This window comes from Periplaneta americana, chromosome 1, assembly GCF_040183065.1.
Source record: "Periplaneta americana isolate PAMFEO1 chromosome 1, P.americana_PAMFEO1_priV1, whole genome shotgun sequence".
NCBI classification, from domain to species: domain Eukaryota; kingdom Metazoa; phylum Arthropoda; class Insecta; order Blattodea; family Blattidae; genus Periplaneta; species Periplaneta americana.
This window is the reverse complement of record NC_091117.1, coordinates 177,274,318-177,297,128: the sequence shown is the minus strand read 5'-3', so window position 1 is coordinate 177,297,128 and position 22,811 is coordinate 177,274,318. Positions and strand designations below refer to the sequence as shown.

At 34.8% G+C, this 22,811-nt stretch overlaps 1 protein-coding gene across 1 annotated transcript; it reads right to left on the bottom strand.

Annotated features, from left to right (window-relative positions):
- Positions 1–9,251: 9,251 nt before the first annotated feature.
- Positions 9,252–22,811, bottom strand: LOC138704794 (uncharacterized). Its single transcript, XM_069833055.1, has 4 exons — positions 22,735–22,811; positions 20,328–20,485; positions 16,907–17,001; positions 9,252–13,590 (listed from the first exon to the last, which is right to left on the bottom strand). Exons 1-4 carry the CDS (start codon positions 22,744–22,746, stop codon positions 12,716–12,718), a joined length of 1,140 nt encoding a protein of 379 aa, XP_069689156.1. The 5' UTR covers positions 22,747–22,811; the 3' UTR covers positions 9,252–12,715.

Genomic DNA, 22,811 nt, shown 5'->3' with positions numbered 1-22,811 from the left:
ATCGGAATATTTTCTACGACTCTCCTGGCTCCGCTTGCAAGATCGACGTTTAGTACATTCTCTTTGCCTGCTATATCCAATTAAACATGATTCCACACCCAACTACCTTGCCCTTGCCTCTCGGTTTACTCTCCTAGCTTCACATCATAATCGTAATACACGTTCACAGCACAATCTGTTGCTATCAATACCACGTCATCAGACATCTCTGTACTCAAGTTCTTTCTCAATAGCCATGGCCCGCCCATGGAATTCGCTGCCGCTGGAAATCAGGGGTAGTCTTAGTCCTCAGTCGTTTAAAATTAGGTTGTTTAGAAATATTTTAAATGCACAGAATTAGTTTTTTTAGGTATAATTTTTATTTATTATTATTATTATTATTATTATTATTATTATTATTTTACACAGTCATTACTTTATTTTTCCATTAACACTAATATCTAGGTAACCGTCATTGTCTCAATGTAACACGTGCTGTGCTGATCATACTAATTGAACTATTCCTTTAGTTGTGAGATTATATTAATACGTATTAATTCTTTTTTTTTTTTAAGTTAATACTTGTATACTAGAATTTATTTTCCTGTTTGTGATTATGTATTCAATCTCTTTTTTATTATATATATTTATTATTATTATTATTGTTTGAGGTGGCGCAGACGACTATTGGGCCAGCTCAGCTAATCCTCGCAGGAAGTGTATGTTTGTCTTCCTCCAATAAACTTAATCTGTGTACTTTCTGCTGTATTGTGCTTTTTTGTTTGTTTGTTATGGGACAAAGAAAAACGTGATAATATCAATAGCCACGTTGCATCTGCATACGTACTATTTACGCTGATTCGACAGCTAGCTCCGTCCACACTTATGCCACTTGTGTACACAATGTTTGTAATTTTAACTAACCGAGCAATGGCATCTCTGCTTTGAATTGTTGCAAACTCATTTCTCAAACGCATTAATACAATGCACGTCGCCAAGTGTGTGTTTACAAACACGGCGTAATTAATCACGGTTTGTGTCGCCACACACGACGCTCATGCCGGCCGGTGGCTCACCTCTGCGGTGGCTGAGTCGTCTGACCTTCAGTGGTCCGGGTTCGAGTCCTGGTCTGGCCTGGGATTGAAAAATTCATAGTGACACTTGTGTAGGGTTCCCATAATGTAGTTTAAAAAAACTGGGACATTTCCAATTTTTTTACTTAAAAACCTGGGACATTTTGTAAAAAAACGGGACACAATAAAAACTGCAAATTTTTTAATAAATACATCACATACGTCACAATCACATGTTAATCAAATTATAAAAATACATCCTAATGTCCATTCGGCAAACCTTGAAATTATTATTATTGTTATTGTTATTGTTATTATTATTATTATTATTATTATTATTATTATTATTATTATTCTCACTGGCTTTTAAGGACCCCGGAGGTTCATTGCCGCCCTCACATAAGCCCGCCATTGATCCCTATCCTGAGCAAGATTAATCCAGTCTCGATCATCATATCTCACCTCCCTCAAATCCATTTTAATATTATCTTCCCATCTACGTCTCGGCCTCCCTAAAGGTCTTTTTCCCTCCGGCCTCCCAACTAACACTCTATATGCATTTCTGGGTTCGCCCATACGTGCTACATGCCCTGCCCATCTCAAACGTCTGGATTTAATGTTCCTAATTGTGTCAGGTGAAAAATACAATGCGTGCAGTTCTGCGTTGTGTAACTTTCTCCATTCTCCTGTAACTTCATCCCTCTTAGCCCCAAATATTTTCCTAAGTACCTTATTCTCAAACACCCTTAACCTATGTTCCTCTCTCAAAGTGAGAGTCCAAGTTTCACAACCATAAAGAACAACCGGTAATATAACTGTTTTATAAATTCTAACTTTCAGATTTTTTGACAGCAGACTGGATGATAAAAGCTTCTCAACCGAATAATAACAGGCATTTCCCATATTTATTCTGCGTTTAATTTCCTCCCGAGTGTCATTTATATTTGTTACTGTTGCTCCAAGATATTTGAATTTTTCCACCTCTTCGAAGGATAAATCTCCAATTTTTATATTTCCATTTCGTAAAATATTATTATTATTATTATTATTATTATTATTATTATTATCATCATTAAAATATAACTTGATGATAAGTACTGTAGGCTATACAAGAGTGAAGATAATATTTTAAGATGCATTCAAGTATTTCTCAGATTTATGGACGTGGTTGACCATATCTGACCGACCACCATGTGAAATACAAAATCTAGAATTGCACAATATACATTCCACATTTTCATCCGCACCTTTGATGAATGGGTATTCTCTTCTGATGCTATCGTTTATACTGCATTTACGTTTCGGCAGGAAGTAAAACGTTACAAAATTATAATGCACTATACAACCTCAACTTTCGGCTGTGATGCTGTCATACTGAATATAACAGGAAACGGAAATTATAACTAATACTGCCAATATAAGCATGGAGAGAGAAGAAAAGATCATCGCTCTAAGTATATCAACATTGCAATAGAAATAATGTTCTTTGAATTAGTCACTAGGAAAGGTACTTATTGAAAAGAGAACAACTTTCATAATCCCTTTTTTAGGAAGGCTATTTGAAAGCGGAACATTTGAAAAAAAAAAAAAGTCGGAACACCAGGACATGTGATCAGAAAATAGGACTGTCCCCGGAAAAACGGGACGAATGAGAACCCTACACTTGTGGCGGACAAGGTCGCAGTTGGGATTTTTCTCAGGATTCTCCCGTTTCCCCATATTAGGCATGTATGCCATTCCGTCTTTCAATTTCGTCATCATTCCATAGCATTCACCGAACGCCGACAGACGAAACAGGAAGCCAGCCCCTGGCCTAGAGACGAGTGAGGTTGCCTGCTCGAAACCTGGGTACACAGTGAACTTTAGTGCAGTCAACCGATGTGGGTTTAGGAATGCACCTAGCTTGAGGGTTAGCGCAATAGATCTCGCAGTGCTGGGTCATAGCACCCTCTCCCGAAATTCAATTCAATTCAATAGTTGGAACTGCAGAGGAGGAACTGCTATGATTGTACCTATATTCTGTAGAGCATGAACAATTGAACACATTCATGAAGGATTGGGTTATCTTAGCACATAATCTGCCCTACCGATCAACGTCTTAGTTATAATAGGCCAAATTGAACTCTATGAGGACATGTGTAATGCATTCGGGAATTATGTTAATCCATTTCTTTTACATCTGGAATCGATTGTATGGAAAATCTGTGCCTATGTGCTGCCAGAAAATTACAATGGGATGATTTTCAAATGGTATTAAAATTATTGTTTTCAATAAAATCCTCTTGACTATTTTATTTAGCTTGATTTCAAGTCGTGTCATTGTTGCTGTTGATTTCATCTGTTGTACAACAAGATTCAATTTTGTGTAATACACAAAATAATATCAAGATATTGAATTTCTATAAGCTACCTATTTTTAGTGCTCACAATGGAATAAGACAATTGAATAAGAACATTGAATAATAAATCAACTGACAAGTGTTACAATATTTTAACTTGAAACGTTTATTCTAGAGTTTCAAATAAATAAAATATTACGAAAATTTCAACATATGACCCCACTTGTTTAGCAACGGCATCAACGCGAAGGAGTTACGTCATATTATCCTGACGTCACTTGCTTAGCAACGGATCGGACTGTTATATTGTAGTTTGCTACAGGGATAAACTTACTTTCTTGCATGAATTATTGTATATTTATTATTTATATGTTCATTGGTACATACATCAACTCAATTCAAATGAAATGCAGTAGGCAACTACCAGGGCTGGATTTAGGTCTAGTTTTGCGCTCTAGGCAATGCTAAAATTTGCCGCCCCCAACTCCCACAAACAGTTTATGAGCAGCTATTAAATAGATCATAAGTTATTTAGTTTAAATTAGTTTTATATGAAATGTTACAATTCAGAAAACAGTAAATTACTAGAATCAAAATACTTGCATCTTACTTGTGAATTATAAAGATTTCCTTCGCACTTTCTTCACAGAGAAAGCATTGATGATGTCATCAAAGTCGATCTGACGAAGCACATCAGAATCGATGCAAGGAAATATATTCAGACTTATTTATGGTTGAAAGAAAATTGATTTGTGAAAGGCAAGCTGTGGTTTATTTTTAAGTAATGGTTTTGTTGGTGGTATAATAATTATTACGAGTAGGCCTGTTTCTTATTTTGATAGGAAGTATAAAGTAAATTGAAAAATAAACTCCAATCCAAGTCTTTGCAGAATAAACCTTTCATATCGAATTATATGTATAATGCGCATGCTAGAAAGTGATTAAATGGTATTGTTGACGATATAGGCCTATTACACTGGAAATGTAACTGAGAGTTGTAGTTACTATTCATAGCAATATTTAATAATAAACACACATCCAACTTGATTTTTCAACAATGCATTCTTGTTTATACAATATTAAGCTTAACCAATTTCATAGTATAATAACGTGATACCGGCATTACATTATAACTATGCAGCTGCACACTTTCCTTTTACTCTCGTCACGACTGCGATATTGTAATAACAAAACAATATCGGATTTCTACAAGGCGTTCAAGAAACTTTAGAAAAGATTTACCAACAAGTATTTTAAAAACAAATTTCACAGTAGAATGAAAATAAATAAAAGAAAAGGAAGAGAAAGAGAGAGAGAAAGCCCCCCCCCCCTGAAAATTGCCATCCTAGGCAACTGCCTAGGTTAACTAGGCCTAAATCCGGGAACTGTATCTACGCTGAACATTTTCACGTCCGACGACATCCAACTCCAAAAACATTAGCAGTGGAACGTCGCCTTACTTAGAGCCCAGATAACATATAGATTGATCATTCCTATGTTAAAATCGGTTGCACTTTGAAGAGAACAACCGCCAGGATCGCCACCCGTCCATCGTGAACGAACACGAGATGGCAGTACAGTCGCTAATGCAATTCAAATGGGAGTTATGACGTGACTCCTTATGTAACAACTAGATGGCAGCGTAGTAAACCTGAAAAAAGTTGTTACTGTCAAAACCTATAACGCCGAGCAATCTGAGTATATATGATCTAGGCTTAGAGAAACAGGTCGCTTTGCACCTTTCACGCTGGTAGACCGCGAAGTCGCAGAACTGGGAGTAGCAGCGGCAGAATCGTTTCTCACTTCACCGTAAATCAAGATCATATCGGTCATTTCACTGTTTGTGTATGGTTCCTCCATTCTGTATTAGTGCCAACTGTTATGTTATGCAATTCAGTAAAGTAACACCAATCTCAGTTACAATACTCAACATCATGAATCAACAAAACATCACCATAACTACAAGACATGGCCAACCACAACCACAAAACAACACCGACTATGTTCCGAATTTAGTTACGGACCATATTTCGATAACAATCCTGTATCGGAGATACGTTTACATGACAAAATATGTTTGTTTTGGTGTATAGAATACTCTGCAATACTTTATAGTTCATAATTACGACTCACTCTGTATACTACATGCTTTGAATAGGTGATTAAAATAATTGTTACTAACTGCTATAGGCTATTCATTATCTCGTGAAACCGTCCACCGCTGTGGAATAACGGTTAGCATGTCTGTCCATGAAACTAGCAGGTTCGGATTCAAATTCTGGTTGGAACAGGTTACCTGGTAGGGTTTTTTTCCGAGGTTTTTCCTCAACTAATTGAAGCAGAATTGCTGGATAACTTTCGGCGTTGGACCACGGACTCATTTCTTCACCATTAATTTACATATCATCATCCATACCACAGCCCGGGTTAAGTTCAAAGTGCAGCGTGCTGTACTTGTACAAGAGCGTTGCCGTTCTGCTATCCCATCATTCACAGAATAGGAGTGGTAAGTACAATAAGACTCAGGCTGCAAAGCAAGCCTTTGGGTCTCTCCTCCGTATAAGAGAAAAAAATCTGGTGAAACCAAATGCATGCATGCGCCATAGGTTGTAGTAAACACTTATGGTGAGAGTAAGTGAGCTAGCTAGCTGCAAGTGGAAGCGTAGCGAGGTAGGGAAGCTTCCCAGTTCACTTTCATTTTTTTCCTCACCTGCAGGTAGGTTTCACGAAATAACAAATGGTCTATACAGGCGTTGATATGTGCCGAACGGAGGATTTGGCGGTAAGGAAACCATAAGGAACAAATATTCCCACAAAAATATATTTAAGTTCATCAATACAAACCTGAATCCAGAGTGGCCTCCATGGAATGAAAGCAATTATTATACAAGAAATTCATAGGCCATATGTCTGCTGAAAAGGTGCTGTTAACCCTTAAATTGATACAGTATCCCATAGGATATAACAGGTTAATAGGCTATATGCTATAATTTAATAGAATATAAAAAAAATTGGTAGGAAAATTAAAATTTCACAGTACCATAATATTGTACGACATATAAAATATGGACATTGCAATAGCTGTTTTCCTTACAGTCCGACAAGTTTTAATGAACTAGTGTGAGAATAGTAATATGCGTTACAAGAGCGGTGTGTTGAAGTTTTCATGTTCGAGGAAGAGTTTGAAAAAGCGAAACGTAGTTGAGCTTTTTTAATTTCCGAGAATTGAAAGAAAACATACCGCTCGTGTATCGTACATTATTTTGTGCGAAGATTGTTTATTACATACCTGAAAGAGGAATTTCTAATTAGTTGCAATGGAATCTCCATCTTGGTTTCTGTTCAATGACGGCAAATTTGCAAAACAAAAATATCTATCTTCAACATTGTTGCTTTAAAATGTTTTCTGTGTTTACTGTACTCTAGCAGGCCGTGATATACGTCTGTTTTTTCCCAGTCTATAAATGCGAACTTAAAACAAACGGTAAGGTTATGTAATGATTTATTTTTCATTTTAAAATTTTAACAATATTATTTATATAACATATTGCAGTAATAACATCGGCATCTGGAATCTTGTTGATTTTTTCACGGCTTCCTTAATGTTTAATGTTTAGTGGAGTTGTAGAGTTTACTTAATTTTTGCAAATATTTAAAAACAATAATTAACAGTGCAATTTAGGTGAAATTGCAGTGGTAAGTTTCCAATTTATAATTATTACTATATTGAACGTCTCTAAAAATAATATGTTAAAAGCTTAAAGCAGTAAAATCAATATGTCACTTAAGCGGTAAGAAGAGGGAAATTGTTATGTGTGTTAGGTTGGGAATACTGAATGTGTAATTTTAGACTTTCCGCGGATTGGTTTTGTGCGGAAACCAAGCAAATACGCACGATCTCGCACAAATGAAGTTTTACCAATTTAAGGGTTAACAATATGTTGGGAATAACAGAGCGTACTGCCTCCCGGCTGAGCATCTGGAACGGACACTGTGAATGTGAACAGTATTGTGGTCCTCGGAGCGTCTGCGGGAAACGAAAAAGTCTGCTATAGCATGAGTAATACGACTCTATATTTCATCGGAAATACTGGAGCAAAATGTGAATTTGAGACTCTTCAGCATCCTCATTAGAGTTCAAATCTCGCTCAGAGTGATTTCCAAATTCTTGAACCCCTATAGGACATGCTAGAAGAAAAATTACTTCATAGGGTGAGCTTATTGGAAAGATACGTACGTGCAGGAATGTTGTCACTGGAGCTAGATTTCGTTCGAGACTGTATGAAATCTTGTGATAGAGTGAGATAAATGTCTGAAAATTAATTAATGGTGAAATAAATGTCGATTATGCAAAAGAGCAGCTCATGTTTACAGCAGAAAATTACGTTGTTTACTTAACAAATATTTGATAATTACAATCTAAACTTACTTTATAAACACACAAAAACTGCTATTAAGAAGCAATTGATTTTTGTGTGGCAAAAACGCTTCAATTTTAAATGGCATACTATAATTATGAATATGTACACATTTTAAATCTCCAGTCAATTTTACATACAGATACGTAACAATTTCATTCATGTCAGTGACTGTTTCCTTGTATTTTTTTTTTCAAATAGCACCATTATTTAATTTAATTATTATAAATTAAATAAATTTTATACGGAGAATATTTAAAATTGTAATATTTAGATTGAAAATGAAAATCAATTTAATCTCATCCTTGCTTTCAGGTGTTCAATATTGTTTGTTTTATCACGATACATCCTGAACTTCTAGTATTAAGAAATCCAGTGGTTGAGGTCAGTTGATCTAGGTGACCATTCAATGTATCCTCCTCTTCCGGTTCATTTACCAGGGAACATTTTTATGAATATGTACGTAAAATTTAATGGAGATTTCACATAACGTTGGCAAAAGTGTAAAAATTAACATAAGGTTTCATTTAAAAAGGAAGACGTGTTCTTGCCACATTTTGTACACCTTGATCAATATTTTGTAAGAACATTGTCATAACATTAATCGAGTTAATTACAACAACTTTTGTACGTACCGCAACATTTTTTCGTGAAACTGATATATAAAAAGTTTGGAGTGATAATCCGTACTTAATTAACATTGCATTTCATTCTAATATTAAATATGACATGATAAAGTAAAGTTGAACCCTCTGATCACTGTTTTAATTTACATTCAATGCGAATCTTTGTCAGTATTTCACATCATCTCTTCGGATATTTTAAGTTCAAGTGTTGAAGAGTTTATAGCTCAATTCTATAATAAGCAAATCGTGCAAGCTGATTTTACTTCATTCTTTGCAAATGTTAATAAAAATACATGTGACTATATGTGTTTTTTCTTAATTTTTCATGGTGACGTGAAATTTCAGACGCGATTCTGTTAAACAATTGGGAAGCACGACAGAAGCGTCGCAGTCGTTATCATAATTTGATCATGATTGTCATCGACCTTGTCATCGTTGTTTGTGTAATATGTATAGGTATTTTATCCATACTGCAGTTTTTGTTCGTTCAATTTTTTTTCTATTAGTCCATATTGTCAAAATATATATCTGCAGTGCCTGGGAAAAGTGACATAAGTCAGTTTCCACAAACCTTTTTTGATAATTTATTGACAACTAACGGAACATCTGCTCGCTTGGAAAAGAGACATAAGTATTTATCCCATTACAATAATTCATAAAGAAAAATATGAAATCGACATAAACCAGTGTAAGTTGTCAATAAATTATCAAAAAAGATTTGTAGAAACTGACTTATGTCACTTTTCCCAGGCACTGCATATATATATATATATATATATATATATATATATATATATATATATATAATATATGGCATTCTAGTAGCATTCACATTAAGATGAATTAAGCACTTTTATTAGTGCAGTGAATGAGATGTTTCCGTGTTGTATAAAATCATTCAAAAGTTACTTCCAACTTTAAATAATTATAATAATATTAGATTATAATATATTTTGAGACAGAAAAAAGCAAAACAATACTGTAATTCTGTGTTGAGCAAACAACAGTTCTTACAAAATATTGTGAATATGTCCGATGTCCTCTTGTTCAGAAAGCACAATTCTTTCTGCACAGGAGTTTGCAGGTGTTTTGGAATATCCCCAATTTTTAGCGAGATAGCATCTTTCAGGTGACGTAGGGTTGTTGAATGTGCAACGAAAATTCGTTCTTTAAGATAATCTCATAACAAAAAATGTGCCGGATTGAGATCTGGAGATCGTGGAGGCTATATTGTTGGAAAGTACATACTGATAACACGATCGTTAAAGATCCATGTTTTGGAATATCCCCAATTTCTAGCGAGATAGCATCTTTCAGATGACATAGGGTTGTTGAATGTGCAACGAAAATTCGTTCTTTAAAATAACCCCATAACAAAAAGTGGGCCGGATTGAGATCTAGAGATCTTGGAGGCTATATTGTTGGAAAGTGCCTACTGATAACACGATCGTTAAAGATTCACATAATTAATTTGAATTGCAGAAGTATAGATGTGATATTGTGCACAATATTTCAGGAATATTATGTTTTCCATATGGTGATATCTCGTTTTAGCGGTGACGGAAGTTCTGTAGCATATTGCAGTATCGCTCCCCGTGTCAGTCTCTATAATTCCACTGTTGTGTTCTTAGAAGAAACACGGATAAGTGATGAATTTCGAAGTGAAGTGACACCATACAGTGACTTTCAAACTATGAAGACCAGTATTGAAGCCTGGGGGTTATTTACAGACCAAGTTCTGCAATTATGTGTGATAACTCCACCATTAAGAAAGAAGTGAGCTTCGTCTGTCCAGAAAATTTTGTCCAGACATTGAGAAGTAAGTTGAATCTCTGCTAGTATAGATAGAGCAAAATCGTGTATTTTCTGCTTGTCACTTTCTTTGAGTGCCAACACTGGTTTTAGTTTATATGGGTATAGAATAAGATGTTTTGTTGGAATCTCTAAAATGTGCAATAATTCATTTGATGATGTCTGGATGCCTGGTTAACACTATTAATTCCATAATAATTGAAGATCTGAAGTAAATAAGGTGCTAAGTGCCATTTTCATACTTTCGAAGAAATTGAGTCATAATATACGTGTTCAAGCTACTGGCACATACACGTCCCGCCATATATGAATATCTAATAAAACTATAAAAGAGAGAGTCTGGACTTTGATTTTTATAATTTATGTCATAGGATAGGGCTAGGTAGAAAAATTGTTATTACAGTAAGAACACAATTTTCACGAAAATGACACATATTTCTTCTTTTTCCTCTACTTCAGAAAACAAAAATTCTTTGGCGTTTGGTCAGAACATAACTCCAAAAAAGCTGTTTGAGATACAAGCATTTCTATTTTCACTTTTTCTAAAAAAAACGGAATTCTAGTTTACATACAAATGTGAATGGAAATAACATAGATTAGGACACTGTTTAATTATATGCACATGCCTATGTCTTTTTATAACTTGTAAGTAGGTATAGATAGCAGGAAATGACCATTTTTTGAGTTACCATATTCTGCCCAAACACCACAGAATTTTTACTCTATACTAGAGATACAGTCCAATTCACCCAAATGTTTGTACGAATTTCCAGAAATTTGCAGCCTCCTAATACCTGACGCCCTTCGCAAGTTTCCTACTCATTAAATGGGGCCCTGACGGACTTCTCCATAGCTTAATATTAATAATACTGAAATTAAATAAATAATAAGCCTTGCACTTGAAGACAAATGAATTAAATTAATACTAAACAAATAATTGATGAAAGCGCCCGACTGGGACACTGTTGAAACTCCTGAATTAAGACCTGTGATCTTTTGAATAAGAGACAAAAAGACCATTCTTTTCGTGTGATTGTCGTAATGATTTTAATTTTGTTATTATAGTAAACTAAATTTGAAGTTCTTTGATCTCATAAAAATAAATCAGATACTTAAAATTTTGGCCACAAAGAAGAGTAAAAACTTTTTGTGCATGTGGTACACTTCCTAAATTCATATAGAATATTTTAAATGCACTCGGTCTCCGATTTTTTAAATTCAAAAAATTGTATTGAATATTCTTAAGGATTCAATCCATTTATATTTTGATCATTAATGGTTCTATTTTCCATCTCAGAAATTGTTTTTAGACTTTAATGTTCTTAAAATCAGACAAATTTATTATATATTATAAATAAAATTCATACACAAAAATCGAAATAATTTTGAATTGTATTCTCATAGTTATGAAACAAAAGGTATGAATTCTTTAAGATTGTTTGAACCAAAATGCAACACTGCTACAGTATTTAATCGTAGTAGTAATTTAGGCCCAAGAATATATAACAAATTTATATTTAAATATCCTAATCTTGTCAATTCTAATAGTTCTAATATTAAATTTAAAAAGTTATGTATGAATTTTATAAATAATGAAAAATTGTAAATTTAAATTTATATATTCTTATTGTGTAGCAGACATAAGACAAACTGTATTGTTATACTTCTTAATTTAAATTCAAGAATCCGCCCCTGAGGACGAGTTCTACTCTTTCAGGGGCGAGCTAAAGTTTTATCTGTTTATATTACATTTTGTTACAATTATTAGTAAAATTAATACATAAATAAAAATAAATAAATATTGACTTTGCATTTCTGTGGGTTTTTTTTTACTTATCAATTCCTGTATTTAATCTTTTTTTGTAATTATAATCATTCTGTAGTGCTTTTATTCTTGATCTTTATGGTCACTACCATTGAGGGCAGATTATTTTGTTAAAAATAAAATCCCCTATGTCTCTAATATTTTGGAAGATTAAAAACTATACTGTTTACCCCTCTGAGTATTTGAGAGGAAAATCTTACTCGCCCACTAACCCCCGTTGTTACGTCACTGATTGGACCAGTTGCATTATAACATTTAATGATGGAATAATGGCTTGAAACTTGAAAATTATAACTATGAAAATGCAAACAGTAACATAAAAAAAAAACGTTGTTTGCTCAGCACGGAAATGTTTTTGTTTTATTTTTTTCCTAACTTAAATGTCATACTATTTGTTATAACGTTTTAAATTTGAAGTGACTTTTGAATAACCTTATACCACAGTCTAGTATATACAGACAAGAAGCTTGAGTTTTGAGGGCACTAGGAACAATAGACTGTGCAGGTACTATTTCGCATTGTCTGTAATGAGGCGATAGTAGCGATCCAAGTTGTTAGCAGCTATATATGGATGCATATTTACTACGTATTGAGCTTCGTGACTGTACATATCTAGACTGGGATTATACTTTCGGTACGATTGTCAATCGCTAGGGGTTGAATCACCCCTGTATCTGCTCACTGCGTCAGCGAGGGCATTCGTGATTTGTTCTGTGATGGACTGTAGCTGCTCATCGCCAAAGGATCTTTTCTGGTACCCTGACCAGTAATTCAGTGGGTATTGGATCTTGTGCCGAGCGATAGACTTCACCAGCAGCGCCGTCACGTACACAATGAAGTAGACGCTGAAGTACAGCGGGATGTACCACAGCTTGCGGCCAATGTAGTAATAGCTGTAGGGTTTCTTGTTCCTGTGCTCCTCCACGGCGACAGGCATGTGAATGTACGAGTGCGGCTCCTTGTGGTACTCGTGATGCTCGTGGTGATCGTGGTGCTCGTGTGAGGTAGGATCGTAATCGAGATACATGTCCCCACTGTCGTGTTCTTCATGATCGTGGAGATATGAAGGGTAGTAATGAGAATGTCCTGGAGATTCCTCCTTGGGAGGTGGTTTCGAGTCATCACTAGGAGCAGAGGGTATTTTGGTGTCCTTGTGATCCTCCTGGCTCATGTACCAGTTCGGAGGTGGGATCTCATACTTAATTGGAGACTCCTCAGACTGTGAAGCACTGGTCGGAGGAGAAGGCGGTCTCTCTACGGAGACTACGGACTGCGTCGCCGAATTAGAGTTGGGCCTTTTTTCGGGTTTGTATCCCACTTCGCTGTGCTGATACCTTCTCTGCTGCCCGTAGGCAGGGTAAATACCCTTGTAATTTGTTTCAGGCATCGATTTCATGTTCAGGGGTCGGTAAGTTGCAGGCCTATAGTCGGTCCTTCTCGAACTTGTAACTGGATATCTGGAGAAACTCCTCCCAGTAACTGAAGATCTAGAGAAACTCCTCCCAGTTCCATAGGTCTCTGTACAAATAAACATGTATTTCAGCAAAGGATTATTATTCTACACAGCTATCGTAAAACAAGAATCGAAAATTACAATTTCAATATTCCAAAAGAGAAAAAAATATATATTATGAGGTAAATTCTGATTGTTGTCTTATACAGTGTAAATGTCCGATTATTAAAGAGTCCTCTGAAGTTAAGTATTTAGGCATAATTTTCGACAATCATTTAAAATGGAACCAACACATTAATTACCTTTGTAATAAATTACGTAAAATAGTATATTATTTTGTTTTATTGAAGAATTACTTGTCAATAAGTTTATTACGTACAGTATATTTAACTTTATTTCAATCGGTAATTATGTATGGAATTATAGGATGGGGTAGCTCATTTAAATCCAATTTTAATCCACTTTATTTATTACAGAAGAAAATAATTAAAATATGTCTTCATAAACCTATTGATTTTCCATCTCAAAATTTGTTTCTAGACTTTAATGTATTTAACGTAAGACAAATTTATTATATTGTATTAATAAAATTCATACATAAAAATCGAAATAATTTTGAATTGTATTCTCATAGTTATGAAACAAAAGGTATGAATTATTTAAGATTGTTTGAACCAAAATTCAACACTGTTACAGTATTTATCATAGTAGTAATTTAGGCCCAAGAATATATAACAAATGTATATTTAAATATCCTAATCTTGTCAATTCTAATAGTTCTAGTATTAAATTTAAAAAGTTATGTATGGATTTTATAAAAATTGAAAAATTGTGAATTTAAATTTATATACTATAATTGCACAGTAGACATAAGACAAATTGTATTGTATAATTATTAAATTCAATTCAGGAATCCGCCCCTGAGCACGAGTTCTACTCTTTCAGGGGCGAGCTAAAGTTTTTCTGTATATATTATATTTTATGTTACAATTATTAGCAAAATAATAAATAAATAAAATAAATTTCTTAAAAAAATATGTAATTGACGGGAAGAGTAATTGAACAGGTGTGAAATGCAATCTCAAGTCTCTTCTAAACACATGTCAGTAGCAGACTGCGTTCGAACCTAACTGAAGCGATGTTTACAAATACGCCATTATGAACAGAATGGGTAGTCGAGTAAAATAGGTTTTTTTAAATTTTAGTTGGTTATTTAACGACGCTGTATCAACTACTAGGTTATTCAGCGTCGATGAGATTGGTGATAGCGAGGTGATATTTGGAGAGATGAGGCCGAGGATTCGCCATAGAATACCTTGTATTCACATTACGGTTGGGGAAAACTTCGGAAAAAACCCAACCAGGTAATCAGCCCAAGCGGGGGTCGAACCCGCGCCCGAACGCAACTTCAGACCGGCAGGCAAGCGTCTTAACCCACTGACCATGCCGGTGGCTTGTAAAATAGATACTTGATAGAAATTTATAATCAATTGACGTGTATGCGAAATTTATATTTAAAGAATCCTTGTCGCCATATTGAAAATTTAACGCGCACATTCATACATGAAATACAATATGTTCGTTATTTTCATTTTCTAAGAGTATTAAAGAACGTGAAAAAGTAAAATGTAAAGACATGATAGAAAGCATACATTAATTATCATAAACGAAAATAAGATTATTAATACGGGTAATATCCTGTAAAGTTTAGCGCGTCTGACCGTGAAATGAACGGGTTCGGGTTCAAATCCTGGTTGAGGTATTTCCGGGGTTTTCCCTCAACCAATTGAACCAACTGAGGCTTATTGTGCTTACCACTCCTATTCTGTGAATGATTGGGTAGCAGAACGGCCGCGCTCTTTTGCAAGTACAGCAGACTGCACCATGAACTGAACCCGGGCTATGGTACGGATGATGATAATATGTGAATTAATGATAGTAAAATGAGTCCGAGATCCAACGCCGAAAGTTACCCAGCAACTCTGCTTGAATTGGTTTGAGGGAAAACCCAGGAAAAAACCCAACCATGTAACTTGTCCCAACCAGGATTCGAACTCGGGCCCACTGAGGCGCTGACCGTTACTCCACAGCGGTGGACGACCATATTTTTACTGAAAAGTGTTTAATTTTGAACAAGTTTTTTAACATTTGTAGTCAGCAAATAGTATGTTCTATAATAAAAGAGAAAAATTGAAATGTCACTGTAAATTTCCGAACAGTTTCTTCAACAAGGAAGGGATTTTATTTTTGTCCACCTTGGCATATTTTCGTATTTTAGTGAAACTATCAGTGAAAACGATTAAACGATAACATAATAAGATAGAAGGATTCGTAAATGGAAATAAATACGATTTTCGTATTTTGAATAGGTTTATCAATTACTAATTTAAAATATAAATTTTGGAGAAGGTGGGTACAAAGTACCTTGGTATTTATAGGGTTAAATCTTTTACTGGTAAGAAGTGTAGTAGATTGAGGAGCAGGTAAGATACAAGCTGAACAGTATATTCACCACTAGCAAGAAGTATTGCACAATTATATAGAAGAGACATATATTAACTGCTTTAATTTCGTTGGTTCTAATATTGTTTTTTTTTAAATCCAATGTCACCAAGTAGTCTTTTCGACATTTCTGGTCTTCTCTCCTGGCCGTGGCTTAGTTGCAACCCACTTCTGAGATTGGGGCGCCTGGAAGGCGGAGTTACATTACCCCGATGCTGTGATAGGATGATTATGATAATGTAGTGTCAGGAGAGGTCTTAAATCTAAACTTAACCTAAATTCCAGACCATGGACGAACACAGGAATAATCCCCTTTAAGGAAAAATTCCTGTGCTTCAACCGGGAATCGAACCCGGGATCTTATGAACTATAGCCAGAAGTTCTGACCATAGACCATGAGGCAGGTCGGTTCTAATATTGTTATGTCAATAATGTTTTTGATTATTAGTCCCCAAAAAAATTAGAACTTTATTTGATTGAGATGGTTAATAACTCACCACCAATAACAAATTTCTATATGAGCAACTTGAATAAGCAATTAAAGCCTTTACTTGAATTCGACGTATATAAATTAAACCTACATCCAGACAACACAAGGGTTTTCTCCGGCACCTGCTCTGGTTCCCCTATGATATCCCAACACATCCCCATCATCATCATCATCATTACCATCATTCATTCATTCATTACGAGTGTAATGTAGACCCACCGCCTGTGGTGCACTCTGGACAGTCTCTGACGAACTAAGTGGGCTATGCTTCTCGGCACTAGCGACATCTATGAGCCACGCTCGTAGAGTCGGAGCGAATAACGGAAATTTAAGGGTCCTGCCATTATTGGAAGTGCTGTATAAAACACTGTAATTATTTTGTACTCTACCTTCCCTCTGAGTGCGGGGTAGACTCGCTGCTCTTACTGCTTTCTCCTTCATCACAGCATCGGACTGCCCCAATATTTTGCACAGTGTACTGGCACTGCAACAGATATTAAATATGTGTCAGTCTTTAGCATTCTCTTCTCAAGCTCAAGTTGTAACGTTGTGGCTTCTAGGGTATTCTAGCCGAATCGGATTTGATTTTTGTTATGGAAATTATCTATTTTTCTTGGACATTTATATCTGTCCTGTATTAAGTCGTGATACTTACTTGTAATTACTTAAATTGGTGATAGTTGGGTGAGATAGAAGTACTTATAAGTTAGGTTTACTTTTGCTTATTGTAGGCGTTAATATAGAATATTTTTTATTTATGGTCCTAGGTTTATTGTATCTATTTATTTATAGTTAGAAATAAATTTACGTTTATTTTATTTTTTATATTTTTATTGCTGTAATTATTGTATTATTGTATATCATATGTCACTGCCACCGGGTGTATACCCAAATTATAGTGTTAATACATACATACATACATACATACATACATACATACATACATACATACATACATACAAACTGGCAAGTGGACTTTCACAAAGCTTAAAATAATGCAAGAACATGTGCATACATTCATAAATTATGTCAATGTTATAAATTTAGACGAGTAAACTTAGGATAATTTAATCTAGGATAGATAAGAGTAGGCAATAGATATAATGAAAGACTCAAATTTTCACAACAGAATAACAGATCTACATACGCCTAGAGAGTGACAGAAACGAGACATAATGTGTTATATTGCAAACATACAGGTAGCAAGGCATGTAGTATTACCTTTATTGTAATGGGACATGCCGTTCAACTAATATTAAAAAAAAAATACATACATACATACATACGGTACCATGCTGACCACATGATTAAGGGAATCTCATTTTTGTATATGTTGAGTGTTGGCTCATTTATTGTCATATTAATGAGAAAACAATCCTAAAAGTTACTTTATTAACTGTGGGTACTTCATTGTCAGTCAATCATCTATATGAAACCAGACTAATTTACCGACAGATTCGTTGTCCAGAGTGTGTCATAGGTGGCTGGTCTACCCTACAACAGCGATGAGATAAAATTATGATGGAGATTTGTTGAGATGCCACAGGGGAATCCCTGTGTTGCCTGGACTACAAGCTTGCCCAAAACGTTATAAATCGCGGGTACGCCTAGAATGAAACCCGAGTCTACAGGATTATAAATCCAGCTCTCTAGCCACTGGACTACCTTGGCGGCTGTGTGGTAACAACTTTATTGTTGATATACCCTGTCAGTCTCCGTGCTATGAAAGCAGTGCCACTGATGAAATCAACACAGAATAAGACGTCCTTAACAGAAAATTAAAAAAAAAAAGTGATATTCAGATTATGATGATAGCATTTCGTGACAGTAGACGTACACAACAAGAAATATACATACTTTTTAACGAAACTCAGCCACATCGGCCACCTATTTCTTAGTCAACTGTGAGTAGAATAGAAGCGAAATTCGGAGGACATGGATATGTCAGAGACTTAAAAGATAATTTTCTGTTAAGAACAATCTGATCCATATTGATTTCATCAATAGAACCGCCTTCACAACACAGGGACCAACAAAATACAGTCTGATCGGTTTAGGTATGGAAAATATTAATTTATTGTTATAAAGCTATTACGATAGCAGGAAAAATTTCTTGCTGGTTATATTATGATTAAAAGATAGGAGTTTCCATATATGACAATTAATAATATATAATCTGAAAGGACAAATGATAATCGTAGATGATTGAAATGGCTACTACAAACCAACAGCGGCCGCAATGTCTTCTTTGGTATGCTAAATTTGAGAATATTAGAAGAGTTCAAAGGGAATTTCGACGTGAGTATGGTGTGCGTAATGTATCTAAATACGATTCCATAATGTTGTGGTATCGAACATTTGTAGAAACAGGTTCTGTGTTTAAAAAAAAAAAAAAAAACATGCAGGAAGTCGCAGGCGAAACCCAGTACGAGAAGCAGCTATCTCTTGGCTTGGTCCCCAAACTCCCCAGATCTAACCCCTCCTGACTTTAAGTTTCAACTCCAACTGAGAGGATTCAATATAAAGCGTCACCACGTAGAGCTGAAAACCCAGGTTCGAGTCCCGGTGCCGGTGCCCATTCTTCATCATATGGTAATACAAAATTCATGCACGGAAATATCATACGTACTTCAGTACATCACAATAACTAGTCACAAGTGGTAAGAGCAAAATGCGGTGGCTGAGTGGTCAGATATTCAGCCTGCCACGCCGGCCTGAGATTTTTCATTGAAGAATTCATAGCACATTTGTGGTAGACAAGATAGCAGTTGGGGATTTCTCGGGGTTCTTCCGTTTCCTCATATTGGACATCTATGTACATGATTTAATCAACATTTCTACATTTTGTCATCATTCCGTATCATTCCTCGAACGGGGAAATGATCTGGGGATTATATTGTTTTTCACTTAAAATGAGCCGCCACTTGCTGCAGACGCGAGTAAACTTTCGTCTGGCAAGAACCGCATACAGACACTACAGCTATACTGTTTTCGCTGTAAGAAAAATCCTAATGTAAACACAAGCACGTGACTGTCATACCCGTGATTGGCTCGCAGTCGAAACACTCACATGACGCAGGAAAATATAGTCCGTATTTGGAAACTATCATCTTGTATTATTTGAAAATAAAAAATTTAATTCTAGTTGTTAAATACAATGAAACATATAACTTCACTCATATGTAAAAGGATATGTAAAAGAAAAGCTACTTTTATATTTCGTTATGTACTATGAACGCGGATGAATACAAACAGCAATACCAAGGTGGTCTGTTCTTGTAACAAGCTGGCGTCACTTGAACTCGTAGATGTTCACGTAAGCACGTGGTACTGAAGTATCGCTTCTGCAACCTTGGTGTGTTTGGTTATTAATCATAAGAGTAGAATCCTCTCAAAAGCGGAGAAAAACAAATAGTCTTAAATGTATATAATAAGTTATGCGAGTTTTAATTAGAGTAATTATAAAGTAAATGTTTCCTAAGCAAATGAATGCATAGTAGTGAGGTTAGGCCTACTTGACGAGTAACGGGAAATGTTTAACATGAAACAGAATGTACAACAGTAGGCGGGAACATGTACTGAGAATCTATGGCGCCAAACAGCGGCCAATGAAGCCTCACTTCAGTCACGTGCTATTGTTTATATTAGGATTTTTCTTACTGCGATAAGATTATAGTACAGAGTCCTTTCTACCTGCACTGAGGATGTGTTGACACTTTGAGAGCACGAGTTGCCCACGCATGCTCCTATGCCTGCTGTGCAATATCACTGTGTATTATAACAAGAAATATCTACTTTCATTACTTGTACCTCGTATTAGCGCAGGGGTCATTGGTGTCCGCAGAAACGCTTCCTGCGTGAGACACTCTGGAGTATAACGAGGTTATGTCGAGAGGTGACAGCGGGTTCCCGTAAGTTTCTTGCAAGCATATCAACAGGAAATGACTGGTCAGTAGCAGCAACAGTACCTGTGCCAATGAAAATATTACATATAATTTTAGTTCTAATGTATAAAACACATATATAAATTGCACATTCATTATTACCTTATTAGAAACAAGAAAAACTACAGGAAAGATGCTGAAAATGTTGGAAAAAGCAAATAAATGGAAATGGGCAGGGGACTTGTCACTTTATTCGGTAACAAAATTATTTCAGAATTGTAAGCAATGAATACAAGATCAATAATTTCTTCTTTACTTCTGTCCATTCTTCGTCTCCATTATTCATGTTCATTTTTCGTTACTTCTGTTTATTATTCATCTCCATTAGTCATGTTTATCCTCCATTTTCACTTGTATCTATTCTTTCATTTCATTCATCATTCTTTATCCTTCATTTTCACTCTCCATCGTCATTCTCATTCATTTCCATTTCTTAACATCTGGAAAGTTGCAAATTATTCTAGATGGTTCTAGAACATTTCAGATTGGTTATGGAGATTCTATAACGGGCTGGATGGTTCTGGATTGTTCCAGAAACCTGATATAGACTATTACATAACATAGTGTTCCTGAAAGTGGGCATACGATTTCTGGTGAATACATCTGAAACGTGATATCTATTGCATTGCGTAATATTGACTAATGGGTGCTGCATCACAATTTTCCATCCTAGGTATCTACAATGCACAATTCAATTCAAATAATTTTAATATTTAAACTAATTTAATTCTATAGATCTATGAAATGTCTAACTTATACATTCTTACACCAACTAATCTGAAACTTTTACCAGATATTTCTTACAATGTGGATATGCATTACACAAATTTTCACTTTGATGTTTCAAATAGTTTACTTATAATTAATTTTTGTTGTTCTTTTTTTAATACTGAATTATAATAATTGTCCCAATTTTCAAAGTTTACATAATTTTTCTTTAAATTTATAAGTAATTTATTCCTGATAAATGTATGTAAAAATATCACGCATGCTTTTCATATTTTTCCAATTACTTAAAAAAAACCCTTTTAGTTGTTAATTTTTCAATTTTTTAAAACTTATCACATTCTCAAGACATGGTGAACTGCATACTTTCAATAGCAGAAGAAAACACATGTCAGTTTACTTCACATGCTTTTGTGGACGTCTGTGCAAAATTTCATTCGGATTGGAGAAAAACTGCATTCATTAGAGCATTTTGAATGTTACAAAATGTTGAAAATTGTAAAATCGAGAAAACGAGTATCAAAGTACAACATGCATATGATATAGATTATCGATATCCTTCCTTTCTACACAGGTCTACCACACACATTTTTCTCTTATATAACAGAGCGAAATATGAACTGAATGAAAAGTAAAATGAAGAACAAAGTCTGTCAGAATGACAGCTGAGTGTCAGTTTAAAGGGCTGCAGCTCCACGCAAGCGCATTTAAATTTGTCCTGAGGGATTTTAAATTGTCATAAGGCCAAAATAGGCACAGATTTAGAAAACTGAAACATTATTTTATTTTTTAGAGTTACTAACAAAATTTCTAATTTTTTTTTTTTTTTCGTTATTTTCACCGATCCATAGCCTTAAAAAGGAGCACACTCATGTTTAGCATAATTTTACATTGCAATTTATCAGATCTTGATATCGATTCCTAAGTATTATAAAAACTAACCTAATTTCACCGAAATTATTTTATATCGTACTGAAACAGATTCAAAACGTGGTTTCTTGAGTTTTAAAAAGACATAAAAATAAGCACAACCCTTTAAGGGGAGGCAGAGGTGAATATTTCAAAATCCACAAAATTTATCCGATTTGTTTGAAATTGATCATGGATACTAAGTATGTTATTAGTAATGGACATACCAAGTTTCAACTTTCTAAATACAATAGTTCTGTAAATATTAATAATTTTATAAAACTTTATATCGTTTGATATAAAATGCTCCATGCACTATATTGTAAGAAATTTTCAATATCTCTTTTTATTTATATGTTCAGAGAAGGTATATAAATAATGATAACTATTAGCTTATTATGGGAATAATATAGTAATACAGTTATCTTGGTTTTAATTTCATACTTTTAAGGGCACAAAATCAAAAGCTAACATCGGAATATCAAAATAAAGATAATAAAAATGGAAAAAACCAAATTTTCATTTTTTCTTCAGTTTTGTTCGAAAATTTCACCTCTGCCTCCCCTTAATATACATTACATTTGCCTAATGTATATAATAATTTTATTGTTTTGTGATAATGAATTATTTTATCTTACCTTTGTTGACATGGCGCCGCTCTCCCGCACTGGACTCTCTGCTGTTACCTGAGACACATACTGAGAGCATGTTTGTA